We start from the raw sequence: 17,338 nt of genomic DNA, 5'->3' as shown, positions 1-17,338 counted from the left end.
CATTTTGTGACAAGAGGGCCACTAAGTAGTCTTGCAGAAGTAGTTTGCATAAACCTCACCAAAAATGAGACAGCATGACACTATATTGTTTGAGACAGTGAGGAAGACACAGATGAAGTCCCACACTGATGACAATGCTCCTTTTCCACAACACAGTTCATGACAGAAGGAATGCATAGTCAGGCATGTCTTGTATTTTCCACCATAAAGTCTGACCATCCCAGTCATTCCATCTCAAAACCTTTTTAAGTTTATTCCTTATTTTTCAGTAATTCATACAATTCATACAAACGTATGTATGTACAGAACAACACAAGCACTAAATAAATGTGTACAAAAATATTAACGACTGCAAAAAATACCTAAAACCCACAGAGGTGGATACTCACTGAACATTCCTAGTTGTCATTTATGAATAAAGATTCATCTTTCCTTTTTATAAGTCCAAACCCAGCATTTCCAAATAAAGTGGCCTCAAATATAAGACACCCAGACTTATAAAAATACCCAACCCCAAATTTAAGCTAGAATTTATGTAAATCATTGTTATATATAGGATTACATTATTATTTTTAAAGTTTTATGATGAAACTTAACAAATTTGTTTTTAAATGTAGTATCCAGTTTGTTTCTATTATATCACAAATCCAGGATAAATTCAGATACTATTACAGTATGAAACATTCTTTCTTTCAAATGTAGATCTTAAATAAAAAATAGTTACCACCAATAAGAAGGTGAAGTATATTCTATGGACATTTGAGGTAAACTACATATATTTATTAGGCACTATATTTTTTAAATTTTAAAGTATTTTTAAAAGACGATTTTTAACAAACCCACAATTTATCTACCAATGTTAAAAAATTAAAATATTTCAGCTATATAAAATATACTGTGTTTATCTAATTTACTAAATAAGGAATGTGACCTTCAGGCTTATTTCTCCATATATATATTTTACCAAGATTACAAGGATCAGTGATCTAATGCTAACAGATTGGTTCAAGCACCAAGAAAGGAATATGTTATGTAAATAAAGCTTCAAGGGAAGAAGTTGTTTTGGTCATTAAATTATAGGACTTAACTATCTTCTTCTACCAAGTTTTAACCGTTAATCCTACTGGTATTAGAGAAACAAAGATAAACCAAAAGATCCAGAAGGTGGAGGTAATGTGATCTTAAAAGTCAAAGAAACAAAAATTAAGAGTTTAAAGACATCTCAAGTAAATAAACCAAAAGTTACCACTTTCCTCTTTGCCTGTAGAATATTAACTACTTATATTAAAAATCGTTATGAAGCACTGAATCAGCTGCCACTATCTTCATAACAGAGAATGAAGAAAAACTTCAGAATTTATTCTGACTACCCACAACACCTATATTTTCAGATATTTGGTGTTGAGGGAAAAAGAATCAAGGGCGTTAAAAAAGTTTTCAGACTTCAGTTACACACTTGATATGCTGCAAATAAAATATATATACTTGGAACTACAACACATGATGAGAAATGCTGCCCTTTTGCTCCTCCTCCCTAGAACAACATTTTTCAGGTGCATCCTCTTCATGACTGTGTGCTGCTGCTGCTGCTGCTAAGTCGCATCAGTCGTGTCTGACTCTGGGCGACCTCATAGACGGCAGCCCACCAGGCTTCCCCGTCCCTGGGATTCTCCCGGCAAGAACACTGGAGTGGGTTGCCATTTCCTTCTCCAATGCATGAAAGTGAAAAGTCAAAGTGAAGTCGCTCAGTCGTGTCCGACTCTTAGCGACCCCATGGACTGCAGCCCACCAGGCTCTGTCCATGGGATTTTCCAGGCAAGAGTGCTGGAGTGGGTTGCCAGTGCCTTCTCCGTCATGCCTGTGTGGAAACCTCTTTATTCCACATTCCTGGTTACTTACTGAATTCTCCTCCATGATTAAAAGAACGTTTTGGCAAGTCTTGAAAAAGGCACAAAAACTTAGAAATGGAGGAGAAAATAGAAGGGAAAGAAAAAGTTTTGATATGACTTCTCCATCATCAATTACTTCTCAAGAAACACAGCAGAGTGTATCCCACATTTATAAGTACTATAATCACAGCAGAACTCTCCAAAGAAGAACAGGAATGGGAATACTGTTCATTCTCCTCTATCTCAACGCCTGAGTTTAGGTGTTAGTGTTAGTTGCTCAGTCGTGTCCGACTCTTTGTGACCCCATGGACTGCAGCCCACCAGGCTCCTCTGTCCATGAGATTTTCCAGGCAAGGATACTGGAGTGGGTTGCCATTTCCTTCTGCAGGGGATCTTCCCAACCCAGGGATCGAACCCAGGTCTCCTGCACGCCTAAGTTTAGGATATAGCAAATTAATATATTTGCAAAAGTAGTTATAGTTCCCATGACAATAAACATTCAAAAATTAACTCTAAAGGAAAAAATCTGTAACTACCTACTGTGGTTTCTCCACAGGAATATTTCTTTAAAATATACAGTCAAAAACAGCACGAAGTATCAGACAATAACTTACTTGAGTTGGAACGAGCACAGGAGGGTAAGCCATCTTATGATGCCTGTACACCCAAAATGCACAAATGACAATCCCCGCAACTAACATAAGTGGCACCAAAGAATAGAGCAAGATGTTGTAATAGGGAGGCTTAGGTGTTACTGGATTCGAAGTAGCTGTGGAAAAGAGGAGGAGGAAAATCATTCAGATTTGGTCAATAAAATTCCACCATATTTATTATAGTGCCAAATTGTAAGAGAAAAATAGAGGAGGAGAAGGTGGGAGCAAATTATTCTAACACAAACATGCTTTGTTTTCAATCTACTAGCTGAACAGACTTATGTGTTTTCCCTGTGAACTTACGCTGTGTGACCTCCATCTCCGGAAAATAAGAAAACCTTTCGTTACACATATTGCCCTCACAGCAACAAAAATATACTTCAGGGCTATCTTTTTTTTCAATACAATCAGTCCTATAAATAAAAAGAGAAAAAATAATTAAAACCAACATTATTACCCTGAATCTACAATAGCTGTTTTACTAAAGTTCTTCTCAGAGATAAAATAATGAGCAAGTCATTTATAGTCATCTTTGAGATTTTTATTAATATTCAACAATCAACTCTTAAAAGTCAAAAATGTTCCTTGAAATCAATTATGAAATATCATCAGAAAAAAATCCAACAGCTGATTTTATAACAATCACACTGGCTCTATGAAACGACTTCTTTAATTTGGATTTTAATGATCAATCTAAGGCAACCATCTTTTCATTTTTTTCTTTAATTATTAGAAAAGCTTGAAGAGGAACACAAAGTCAATGAAGAAATTTGGTCTAAGAGTGCTTTATCCTCACAGGAAAGAGAGCCTTTCCATTTTATGAATACAAAAACTGACTGAACACTATATATAAAAAACTGTGTTTGTGTGTACACACATAAATACACACACACACACACACACACACACACGTATACAGATAAATGAGCTTCCTTGGTGGCTCAGACAGTAAAGAGTCTACTTGCAATGCAGGAGACCAGGGTTAGATCCTTGGGTCAGGAAGATCCCCTAGAGAAAGGAATGGCTACCCATGCCAGTATTCTTGCCTGGAGAAATACATGGACAGAGGAGCCTGGCAGGCTACAGTCCACGGAGTCTCAGACAGTCAGAAATGACTGAGCAACTAACACTTTCACTTTCACTTCTCATGCATAGGCACGAAGTAATCCTTGCTCATATCTCATGGCAGAACACATTTCAACATCAGAGACTTACATCAGGCTTGGGAATTAAGCCATTTTTGCAGCAGAATTAAATTCCCTGAACACAATGAACAGGGCTAAAGATAAACAAGTAAAGAGCAATTTGTAACGACAAAAATAGAGGCCCAAGTAACTCAAAAACTGACTAGAGTTAGGTTGATTTAGAGAGTAGAAGGAAGGCAGCCTTCTATATAGGAACTGAGTTACTGAAAACACAGAGACTTAGCCTCTAGATCAAATCCTAATCAACCACTAAAAAATAGTTATACCTAATTTTTAAAAGCAGATATTTAAATTGCTAATAATATCAGGTATATTTAAAGACATATATTACAAATAAACTGTAAACTTTTAAAATGGTTGTTGAAAATAAGGTTAAATTTAACTCTAAAGTGAAAAGCCCAAGAAATTTCAGGGAGAAGGCAATTTTACCAAAATCAAACTTTAAAATAAAATTTATACCAATATCTATCTAGTAGAAAGGAAAGGGCAAATGAAAGCTAAATTTTTAACAATTTATAAAGAGAAATATATAAATTCAAATTTTAATATTCAGAAATATGCCTCAAATTATAGGTTAATATAATTAAATACTAGCCTAGCTAATGCAAGGAAAATTACTTTTCACCATTCAATGTCATTCTTCGTTCTCCCCATCTCTTCCTCCATACTTTGACATTTCTTGAATCTTCTTTTTCTTACTCTTATTTATCTGACTACTCTTAATATTTCCTTTTAATCAAATTCAGAACATAAAAACAAAAATTCACATATATTTAAATTAGCACTTAACTCTTAGAAACAAAGCTGGTGTAGTAATTATCACTGTAAGAACAGGCATTTGCACTGACCAACTCACCATTATCTAGCAAAGTTTAATCTCAAGCAATACTGGTTTTAGGTGAGAAGCCAGTAGCTTTTTACAATAAAAAGAACAGAGATCCTTGAGCTCAACTAATTAATAAAAGATGTCTTGAATAAGCTTAAGTTGAATGGTTCTATGAAGACCTACAAGACCTTCTAGAACTAACACCAAAAAAAAAGATGTCCTTTTCATCACAGAGGCCTGGAATGCAAAAGCAGGAAGTCAAGAGATACTGGAGTAACAGGCAAGTTTGGCCTTGAAGTACAAAATGAAGCAGGGCAAAGGCTAACAGAGTTTTGCAAAGAGGACACACTGGTCACAGCAAACACCCTCTTCCAACAACACAACAGATGACTCTACACAGGGGCATCACCAGATGGTCAATACCGAAATCAGACTGATTATATTCTTTGCAGTCGAGGATGGAGAAGCTCTATACAGGCATCAAAAACAAGTCTGGGAGCTGACTGTGGCTCAGTTCAGGAACTCCTTATTGCAAAATTAAGCCTTAAATTGAAGAAAATAGGGGAAACCCCTAGACCATTCAAGCTGACCTAAATCAAACCCCTTATGATTATACAGTGGAAGTGACAAACAGATTCAAGAGAGATTCGATATGGTAGACAGAGTGCCTGAAGAACTATGGATGGAGGTTAGTAACATTGTACAGGAGGTGGTAATCAAAACCATCCCCAAGAAAAAGAAATGCAAAAAGGCAAATTGGTTGTCTGAGGAGGCCTTACAAATGGCTGACTAAAGAAGAGAAGCAAAAGGCAAAGCAGAAAAGGAAAGATACAACCATCTGAAGGCAGAGTTCCAAGGAATAGCAAGGAGATAAGAAAGGCTTCCTCAGTGAACAATGCAAAGAAATAGAGGAAAACAACAGAATGGGAAAGAAGAGATCTCTTTAAGAAAATTAAGAGTACCAAGGGAATATTTCATGCAAAAATGGCACAATAAAGGACAGCTATGGTATGGAGCTAACAGAAGCAGAAGGTATTTAGCGGTGGCAAAAACAGACAGAAGAACTATACAAAAAGGATCTTAATGACCCAGATAACCACCATGGTGTGATCACTCGTCTAGAGCCAGATATCCTTAGGAAGCATCACTATGAACAAAGCTAGTGGAGGTGATGGAATACGAGTTGAATGTTCCAAATCCTAAAGGATGATGCTGTGCAAGTGCTGCAATCAATATGCCAGCAAATCTGGAAAACTCATTAGTGGCCAAAGGACTGGAAAAGGTCAGTTTGCATTCCAATCCCTAAGAAGGGCAATGCCAAAGATGTTCAAACTACCGCAAAATTGCACTCATCTCACATGCTAGCAAAGTAATGCTTACATTTCTCCAAGCCAGGCTTCAACAATACGTGAACCAAGAACTTCCAGATGTTCAAGGTGGATTTAGAAAAGGCAGAGGAACCAGAGATCAAATTGCCAACATCCGCTGGATCATTGAAAAAGCAAGAGAGTTCCAGAAAAACATCTCCTTCTGCTTTATTGACTACGCCAAAGCCTTTGACCGTGTGAATCACAACAAACTGTGGAAAATCCTTAAAAAAATGGAAATACCAGACCACCTGACCTGCCTCCTGAGAAATCTGTAAGAAAGTCAGGAAGCAACAGATAGAACTGGACATGGAACAACAGACTGGTTCCCAATTGGAAAACGAGTATGTCAAGGCTGTATACTGTCACCCTGCTTATTTAACTTACATTCAGAGTACATTATATAAAATGCCAGGCTGAATGAAGCACACGCTAGAATCAAGACTGCCAGGAGAAATATCAACAACCTCAGACATGGAAATGACACCACAATTATGGCAGAAAACAAAGAGGAACTAAAGATAAAGAGTCTCCGGGTGAAGGTGAAAGAGGACAGTGAAAAGGCTAGCTTAAACTTAACATTCAGAAAACTAAGATCATGGCATTTGGTCCCATCACTTCATGGCAAACAGACAGGGAAACAATGGAAACAGTGACAGACTTTATTTTCTTGGGCTCCAAAATCACTGCAGATGATGACTACAGCTATGAAATTAAAAGACACTTGCTACCTGGAAGAAAAGCTATGACCAACCTAGACAGCATATTAAAAAGCAGAGATATCACTTTGTTACAAAGGTCTGTCTAGTCAAAGCTACGGTTTTTCCAATAGTAATGTACGGATGTTGATAATTGGACCATAAAGACAGCTGAGCACCAAAGAACTGATGTTTCGAACTGTGGTGCTGGAGAAGACTGTTGAGAGTCCCTTGGACTTCAAGGAGATCAAAACAGTCAATCCTAAAGGAAATCAGTCCTGAATATTCACTGGAAGGAGTAACGCTGAAGCTGAAGCTCCAGTATTTTGGCCACCTGATGCAGAGAGCCAACTCACTGGAAAAGACGTTGATGCTGGGAAAAATTGAGGGCAGGAGGAGAAGGGGATGAAAGGGGATGAGATGGTTAGATGGCACCACTGACTCAATGGACATGAGTCTGAGCAAACTCCAGGAGATTGTGAAGGACAGGGATGCCTGGCGTGCTGCAGTACATGGGGCTTCAAGGAGTTGGACATGACTGAGCAACTGAACAACAAACTTTGAATAGAGATTATCCCCAAACTTCATTTTTCCCCAACTTCTTTCTCCTTGGCTTTTTTTTTTAATTGAGATATAATTGACATATAACATTAGTTTCAGGCGTACAACCTAATGATTGAAAATTAGAGAATATTGTGAAACGATCACCATAATAATCTAGTTAACATCCCATCACCACACAGTTACAATTTTTTTTCCTTGTGAACAAACTTTTAAGATTTCTTCTTGTAGCAACTTTCAAATATACAATATGGTATTATTAACTATAGTCACCATTACACCACATTCTCCATTATATCCCTAAGACTTGTTTTATAACTGATAATTCATACCCTTGTGATTTCCTTCACCCATTTTGCCCACTTCTCACCCTCAGCCTCCAACAACCACAGACAGTTCTCTATATATATGGGTTTGTGTTGTTGGTTGTTTTTTTTCCCCAAGATTAATATACAAGTGAGATCATATGGTATTTGTTTCTCTCTGTCTGACATTTCACTTAGGATAATGCCCTCAAGGTCCATCAGTATTATCATGAATGGCAAGGTATTCTTTTTCACAGATGAAAAAGATTCCATTGTATATACAAAGCATATTTCCTTGATCCATTTATTCACTGACAGACACTTAGGTTGCTTCCACATCTTGGCTATTGTAAGTAATGTGGCAATGAACGTGGTGGTGCATTTATCTTTTCAAGTCTGTGTTTCTGTTTCCTTTGGACATATACTCAAAAGTGGAACTGCTATATCTTTGTTATTTTTAATTTTCTGAGGAACCTCCATACTGTTTCCCCAGTGGCCCTACTTATCCTTTCATAATAGCAAATATCACTTAATGATCACCTCTGTTAATAAAGAAGCTAATAATCAGAAATACAGCTAAAATGTGTAATTATAGAGCAGTAATCCTTAGAAAATTCACAGATGCAGAAATATACCTTAGCTACTATGTACCTAAATGACTATTTTCTCACCAAAAGTGGAACTAATTCAATTTCATGAGTTTATTCAACACATTTTACTATTAATCACATATGACCAATCAACCACAGATTTACAGTAATCAATTAAAGTCCGTGCAAGTAGATTAGGACATAGCTAGATTCCAGGAGTGTATTAGTTATTTGGCTCCAAAAAATCTGGTTATCTAGGATTTTTCAGCTTCTGCAGTCATCAGCACCCACCCACAGTGAAAATCTTGTGTCCCGGGCAGTTTAAGTGATCGCTCAACATCTAGGGACACTTTACAGAAAGATCACAGGCAGTCAATAACATATCCCCTGTATCCTCTGTATTTAAGAATAAAACAATTTAAGCAAAATCTTTTAAAGAAAATGTAGCTTTCTATGAGGACTGTGTTAGTTCTGATGTAATTCTGAATGTCAAGTTAAAATGTCCCTTGGGATAAAGAACAAAGGCCTACTCTGCAAGGAAAAAAGGGGAAAAAGTAGTGAGATCAATTTCTTCCAGATACATAAAGAGGGAAACTAAAAGGAAATTTAATACTATGATTAAGCTTTATTCTCTTTCAGGATAGATTTTCAACAGATATATTCTCTTTTAAAGCAATTTTAAAAATCCCTTCTCATTAAAATTGCTGTTTAAAAAAAAAAAACATAATCCTACAACATAGGGAAATAAATGCTTCTTATCTGAAGTTTTCACTACTTGGTAGATAATTTGAAGTAACAGAAGATAAAACATAAATATGCTGTATCTGTTTTATTACTTTAAAATATGTATTTTGTCATCAACATGTTATAATGATTTTTATATGCTCATCTTTAAAAAGAAGCATTTAAGTGAAAATCCATGCATTGATTCTATCCCTTTTAAAAAAGAGGGAGAAGTGAAAATTATTCAACACCATCATAAACAAAATGCCTTCTTACCTGTCATAGCAGTTGATATCATCCAGCCAACAACCTTGCTTCACTATGTCAATGGAACCAGAAATATTCTTCCATGTAGCAAAACAATGCCGCCGTTTATCTTTGTCACCGTAACAGGATTCAACACCAGTGCGATTGGTTCTATCTCTTTCCCAATTAGCATTATAGAAAATACACTCCTGAGTTTCTGATCTACCAAGTATAGCACCTATAAGATAATAAAACAACAACTTAATATAACTGTATTTGTTCTTATACTGTCTCCCAGTATACCAAATTTCAGATCTTCCTAAAATGTCAATAATTTACTGTCTTACAGTTATAACTTTGGGTTTAGGTTTCCAGGTCCATCTTTGTATTTTAGGTATAATAAACATGGTAGAAAGTGACCAAATAAATCACGTTTTCTCTGTAAAAGGCCAGCTTTACTTAAGAATGTCCTTGATGAAAAGCAGTAACATTATTAATTTTCTTAAATTTTGACCCTTGAGTCAAGATTTCTTCTCAATGTTCTGTGTGACAAAGTGGTAACTAACCAAAAGCACGTCTGCTGCATACTGCAGTACAATGGCAGCCTCCAGAAGAAGCCCTTGCATGACTGAGCTGTGAACTAAACCAACCATGCATGGTTATCAGACTTGAGTGTCTGGCAAAAATGTTCTCAAAATGAACCAAATTAAACCTGTTACTTCAAGAAAAACAATTGACAGTATGCACTGCCAATAATAAAATATGAGTTTCCAAGCAAAAATAAGAACTTTGGAAAAATTGTATCAACCACCACCTTCCCAATATTTAAAGAATTTTCTGATGAGGTCATTGGTAATATTAACAAATATGACTTTTAAATACAGAATAATAAGATATGCCAACATTCAAAAGGTCTATATAATTCAGAGAACCAATATTTTCCAAGTGAATTCTGTGTGACATTTGAAAAACACTCATGGGTTTAAAAAAAAAAATCCATTCAATGTTCAAGATAGCCAGGTAGACTCTAGCATTACAGAGGACAAAAAGTTCATTAGTAGTTTCAGATTCCACACTGTACTAACTTTTGAGAAACCATCTTTTGCTTTATATAGAAAAGCAAGAGAAGTAACTCTGAAAAAGATGTACAAAAGAGAACTCATATTACTCGATTTGGGGCAGTTTTTCTGGTCATGCCACACGGCTTGCGGGATCTCAGTTGCCCACCCAGTGATTGAACCTGGGCCATGGCAGTGAAAGAGCCTAGTCCCTAACCACTGGACCACCGGGAGTTCCCCATACTAACTGTTTTTAAGTCTTACACTAAAACTTCAACAATCAAGGGAATGCAGTCTTAGTAAAAAGACATGCACCTAGGGGACAGAACAGAGAATCCAGAAACAGACCCAGACACATACGGTCAACTGATACACAGCAAAGGTGCCAATGCAATGTACTTAGATAGAGAAAATAAAGTCTTCCAACAACTGATGCTGGAACAGCTATACATCTATATGCAGAACAAAGAACCTCAACTCATAACAATTCATAGCTCATGCCATATACAAAAATTAACTCTAAAAATACCATCAGTTCAGTTCAGTCACTCAGTTGTGTCCCACTCCTTGCAACCCCATGAATCGCAGCACGCCAGGCCTCCCTGTCCATCACCATCTCCCAGAGTTCACTCAAACTCATGTCCATCGAGTTGGTGATGCCATCCAGCCATCTCATCCTCTGTCGTCCCCTTCTCCTCCTGTCCCCAATCCCTCCCAGCATCAGGGTCTTTTCCAATGAGTCAACTCTTGGCATGAGGTGGCCAAAGTACTGGAGTTTCAGCTTTAGCATCATTCCTTCCAAAGAAATCCCAGCGCTCCAAGGGACTCTCAAGAGTCTTCTCCAACACCACAGTTCAAAAGCATCAATTCTTGGCACTCAGCCTTCTTCACAATCCAACTTGCACATGCATACATGACCACTGGAAAAACTATAGCCTTGACTAGACGGACCTTTGTTGGCAAAGTAATGTTTCTGCTTTTCAATATGCTATCTAGGTTGGTCATAACTTTTCTTCCAAGGAGTAAGCATTTTTTAATTTCATGGCTGCAGTCACCATCTGCAGTGATTTTGGAGCCCCAAAATATAAAGTCTGATGCTGTTTCCATTGTTTCCCCATCTATTCCCCATGAAGTGATGGGACCAGATGCCATGATCTTCGTTTTCTGAATGCTGAGCTTTAAGCCAACTTTTTCACTCTCCTCTTTCACTCTCATCAAGAGGCTTTTTAGTTCCTCTTCACTTTACCTAACATAAACCCTTAAACTATTATTATACAACTTCTAAAAACAAGAAAAATCTTGTGACCCTAAATTATTAACATGAAAGATTTGTTAAAATACAAAAAAATAGGATCCCCAAAAGAAAAAATTAGACTTCAAAAGCTGAACTTCATTAAAATTGAAACTTCTCTTTGAAAGATAAGGAAAAAATTCAGACTGGGAGAAAATACCTGCAAATTATATACCTAAAAAAGAACAGATATTCAGAAAATACAAAGATCTATCACAACTCAATAATAAGAAAACATATTACCTAATTTCTAAAAAATGGGCAAGAGATTCAGATAGACGCCTTATCAAAGAAATATAATTGGGAAATACTACATAGAAAGATACTCAATACCACTAACCAGGGAAATGCAAACTAAAACTAGATCTAATATTCATTTGAATGACTAACATAAAAATAAAAACATACAGTCTCAAGTTTTGGGAAATATGTAACGCAACTGCAACTTCCACACATTGCTAGTGGGAATGCAAAACGGCCCATTAACTCAGGGTAAAGTCTTCTTACAGTGAAACACGCATCTACCATACTACACAGCAATCTCAAGCCTAGGTATTTAAGAAACGAAAACATATATCCATGCAAAAATCTGTAATTTTTAGAGTGGCTTTATTCAGAATCACCAGAAACCACCTAATATCTAGCACTGATAGATGTAAAAATAAACATCTATACAATAAAAATAAATGAATGGATGATAGCTGCAACTAAATGGATAAACTGTAAACACATTATGCCTAAAACAAAAATGGACTGAAAGGCTACATACTGTATGATTCCATTTACACAATATTTTTGAAAAGGCAGAAGTACAGGTATGAAAATCAGATCAGAAGTTAAGAGTGACGGGAGAGGGCTAATTACAAAAGGGTATAAGGAAACTTTTAGAGGTGATGGAAATATTCCACATTTTTATTGTGGCGATGGTTATATAATTCATGAGTTAATCAGACTGCACAGATTTGTATATCTAAACAAAATATATTTTATTCTCTGCAACGTATACTTCAATCAACTTGACTTAAGAAAACAAAACCATCAAAGAAATTACCACTTTTTGAATTATGGTGTACTATCAAAGAAAAATATCCACAATTACCTTAAAAAGCTATTAAAATACTCCCCATTTTTCTAGTACAGATTTCCTCCATGTCAAAACACCACAAGTTTTCGCGTCACAACAAACGAAGTGGAAAAACAGATACAAGAATTCAGTTGTCATCTACTAAAACAATTATAAAGAAATTTGTAAAAAATTTCTCTAATTTTTTAGAAAATATTTTTCATAAAAATCTATTCTTAAAAAAAATCTATTCTTAAAAAAAATCTATTCTTTTGTTAACATATAATGGATTTATTATTGACACTTTTAAATAAATATTCTTTAATTTTCTGCCCTAATTTCCAATATGATGATATTTATAGACAAACCACATAAAAATCTCCTTGGGCTAAGTCTAAAGAAGTTCTGAGACCGCAGTGTTTCTAAATTATTCCTTTTCGGAAACCAGTTGAAAAAAACATCAAATTAAGTTTCCTCCTTTACTAAATAACTCAAAAGCAAACATGCACTACCTGTATTGCCACCAGGGAAGTCCGTATTATCTCACAACAAACTGGCAAAGTTTTTCTGGAAAGGGCCAGAGAGTGAACATCTTAGGCTTTGTTGGCCTTATGGTTTCTTTTACAACTACTCAGTTCTGCCACTGCAGCACAAAAGCATCCAATGGACAGCAAATGAATGAGCACTGCTACATTTCAATAAAACTTTACTAATGGACACTGAAGACTAAATTTCATATAATTTTTACGTCACAAAATGTTCTTTTAAAAAAAATTTTCCCCCACCATTTAAAAATGTAAATATCACTCTTGAGTTCACAGGCTGGATTTGGCCTACAGGCTCTGTGGTATCTCTTGAAACAACATGCTAATTTTTAGCTAACTGGACTTCTCTCGTTTGTTTTGTTTTGCTGGGGGTGGGGGGGTCTTCTATGAACTACCGTTTGTATAACTCACATTAAAACCAATATTAATTATTTTTAATCAGACTCCACTGAGGCACAGAACAACATTTAAAGTAAACAAAACTGACTGCCAAAAATGTACACTGCCTAGAACAAAAATGCCAGATACAACAGGTTTCATCTTTGGTGTCAATTCCAGTTAAGAGTGGCTGCCAGAAGCAATGTACTGAGAAAGACGTTGAGGTAAAGCGCCTTGGAATTAGTATAGAAGGAGGGGAGGAAACACCAGTTTCGTTTCTTTGCCACCTCTGGTCTAGAAAAAAGATAAACGAGTACTTTCTATTTCTTTTAATACTTTTCAATATTTAATGATAAGTTAAGATTTCAGAATGACTTTCTACATGTAGACTATCATTTGATATTATTCACAGATAGAAAATTGCTTATGGGGAAAACTGACAATTTTGCCAACCCCCTCCCATATCTTCAAGTTGTGTTCAGTAATCAGTCTTTATCCCATCATAACTGACCACAAAATACAATAACATAGTTAGAGAAATGAAACAAGTTACACGTATTGTTATGTTCTTATGCTCACCTAGTGACTTTAAAGGTGCACTTCTAAAAAGGATGGTAAAAGTTACCTATATTTTCTAGTTTTTAATAGCATTTCACAATTTAAGATTTTCTTAAACTGTAAATTTCTACCATAGGTTTATTCTAACAAAGTAATTACAAATAGTTAATATGATTTTCAAAAAAAATAAATGGACATAATGTGTGGGGCTTATTATAATGGTTCTTAACCTATGCTGTGCATCAGAATCCCCCATGTGTTTTCTCAAATTTACCTCTGAGTACCACTTTGTATGCCCCAGGAATGAGTAGCTGAAAAGTATATGAGGTCAGCAGAGGGTATACAGATACCATGCGTATGTTTTCTTTGCTTCTTTTGGCAAAGACTCACTGGTGATCTAATGTTTCTTCCCAGTTAAGTATTGGCTTAGAAGACTGTGAACTAAACTTGGAATTTAGTTTACACACTGTGACCTTGAACAAGTTACCAAACCTTGCCCTGCTTTCTTTCTACATTTCATTCAGTCTCCCTAATAATTCCAAAATTACCATGGATAATTCTGTAGTTTCATAACTCATACTCAGGCAAGTTGCAAATCAGTAAGTCTATCACAGAATCAAGTATTAGAATTATTTTTGATAAATTATTTCAGATAATAATTCTATTTCCAACCTACTGCTTATACATAATGATTGATACTGACAATTTCACTTTTCCCTACCATTTAAAAAAAAGAAAAAAGGCAATACACAGGACCTAAAATTTGTTAAAACAGCCCTGTAAAAGTAATAGTCAAATCTAAGATACTCCTCCAATAAGGAAAATGTAAATTTTATCTAATGTGAATGCATCTGAGAAGAACTGGGGTTCTTCTTTTTAAAAGCATGAAGCATTAAAATAATACACCAGCATTAATTTTACACAGTCTCTTTCAGAACCAGATGAAGAAGGACTACTTCACAACTAATTTTATGAAGCACGTATTACCTTGATACAAAAATCAGTCAAAGACAGAACAAAAAAGGGCGAACAGGGTATACAGCCCAATATATCACTAGGACAGCATCACCAACTCAATGGACATGAGTTTGCGCAAACTCCAGGAGACAGTGAAGGACAGGGACCTGCTGCAGTCCATGGGGTCACAAAGAGCCGGACACGACTTTAGCGACGAACAACAAACAACAAATCAGATGAAAAAGTTCTCAACAAAATTTTAGCAAACAAAAATCCGAAAAATATATTTTAAGTAATGTACCACAACCAAGTAGGATCTATTTCAGGCATGAAGGCTAATTTGATATTCAAAAGTCAATAAATGCACTCTGCCAAACAAGCAGACAAAAAGAGAAAAATCATATGGTCTATCGATAAGTCTAACAAGAATAGAGAGAAACTTTCACAAACTGAGAAAGAGCACCTGCCAAAAAACTTCCAGCTAAGATCACACTGTATGGTGAAAGACTGAGTGCCTCCCCCTACAACACCAAAAAGAAGGCACTGATGTCGACTCCTCCCACTTTGATTTAACATAGCATTGAAAGCTTTAGCTATTGCAAGAAGGCAAGGAAAAAAAATTAAGCAGAACTGAAATTAAAAATTCAAAGTATCAGTTACTATTGCTCCTAATAAAGTACTTACATATAATTTAATAAAGAACATATAGGATTCATATGATGAAAATTATAAAACTGATGAAAGATATCAAAGAAGACTTAATCACTTGAAGAAACACACTGTGTTCATGGACTGGAAGAGTCCACATAACCAAGATTTCAATTCTTCTTAAACTGATATATTCATATTTATATATACACATCTAGATATATATAAAATATACAATTCATATTAATATCTCAGCAAATTTCCTAGACAATAAAAAAGGTTTTTCTAAAATCTTCTGAAAAATAATAATAAAGAGAGAAATCATTCTTCCTGATGTTAAGGCTTACCACATAGCTGCAGTAAATATGACAGGGTGGTACTGGTGGAGAGATAAACACAAAGATCAATGGAACAGAAGGAGAACCCAGAAACAGACCCAAACAAATATGCCCAACTAATTTTAACAAATGAACAAAAGAATTTCAGTGGAGGAGAGACAGCCTTTTCAGGAAATGGTACTGGAGCAATGGATATGGTTCAAGCAAATATTTCTTTACTGCCCTACCCTTTGCAATCTATCATCATCCTAATCACTTCTGAAAGCCCAGCTCTTGCAAAAAGTTTCCCAGGGTAAATCTCACACATGAGACAATTTTCAAGTTTTACTATCAGGACTCCTGCTTCCCTCCCACAAAATGCACACTACTTGCCATCCAACATAAAACATTTTATTTCATATTTACTGTTTCAGATAGTTGTTTATATATGCCTTTTCATACATTAAAATGTCATTCGGTCTAAGACTATCTTACTTGCCCTCCAAACATTTGTTGCTGTTCAGTCCCTAAGTTGTGTCCAACTCTTTGCTACCCCATGGTGGCACCACATGAGGTTCCTGTGTCCTCCACTCTCTCCTAGAATTTGCTCAAATGCATGTCCATCAAGTTGGTGACGTTATTTAACCATCTCATCCTCTGCTGCCCACACCCTGCCGTCCCTGTCTCCTTTTGCCTTCAATCTTTCCCAGCATCAGGGTTTTTTCCAATGAGTTGGCTCTTTGCATCAGGGGCCAAAGTATTAGAGCTTCAGCATTAGTCCTTCCAATGGATATTCAGGCTTGATTTCCTTTAGGATTGACTCATTTGATCTCCACGCAGCCCAAGGGATTCTCAAGAGCCTCTACAGCACCACAATTCAAAAGGATCAATTCTTCAGCTCTCAGCTTTCTTTGTGCTCCAACTCTCACAAATCTATACATGACCAGCGGAGAAACCATAACTCTGACTAGACTGACCACTGTCGACAAAGCAAGGTCTCTGCTTTTTAATACACCGTCTAGGTTTATCATAGCTTTCCTTCCAAGGAGCAAGCATCTTTTAACTTCACGGCTACAGTCCCCGTCCACAGTGATTTGGCAGCCCAAGAAAATAAAATCTGTCACTGCTTCCATTTTTTCCCTTTCTATTTGCCATGAAGTGATGAGACCTGATCCCATGGTCTTAAGTTTTTTAATGTTGAGTTTCAAACCAGCTTTTTCACTCTCCTTTTTCACTCTCATCAAGAGGCTCTTTAGTTCCTCTTCACTTTTTGCCATTAGAGTCAAATCATCTTTATATCTGAGGTTCTTGATATTTCTCCTGGCAGTCTTGATTCCAGCTTGTGCTTCATCCAGCGCAGCATGTTGCATGATATACTCTGCATAAAAGTTAAATACGCAGGTTGACAATATACAGCCTTGGTGTACTCCATTCCTGATTTTGAACCAGTCCATTGCTCA

The 17,338-nt window shown here is 36.2% G+C and overlaps 1 protein-coding gene across 1 annotated transcript in view; it reads right to left on the bottom strand.

Moving 5' to 3' along the window:
• Positions 1-17,338, bottom strand: part of ACVR2A (activin A receptor type 2A) — a 96,249-nt gene that overhangs the window by 29,536 nt on the left and 49,375 nt on the right. Inside the window, exons 2-4 of the mRNA XM_005676173.3 lie at positions 9,094-9,301; positions 2,846-2,955; positions 2,504-2,658 (exon numbers count right to left, since the gene is read on the bottom strand). Coding sequence (XP_005676230.1) covers positions 2,504-2,658; positions 2,846-2,955; positions 9,094-9,301 — 473 coding nt within the window. The remainder of the gene's footprint in view (positions 1-2,503; positions 2,659-2,845; positions 2,956-9,093; positions 9,302-17,338) is intronic.

The sequence above is a fragment of the Capra hircus genome, chromosome 2 (genome assembly GCF_001704415.2).
Source record: "Capra hircus breed San Clemente chromosome 2, ASM170441v1, whole genome shotgun sequence".
NCBI classification, from domain to species: Eukaryota; Metazoa; Chordata; class Mammalia; order Artiodactyla; family Bovidae; genus Capra; species Capra hircus.
Note: the sequence above shows the minus strand (reverse complement) of the source record. Positions and strands in the feature narration are given on the sequence as shown.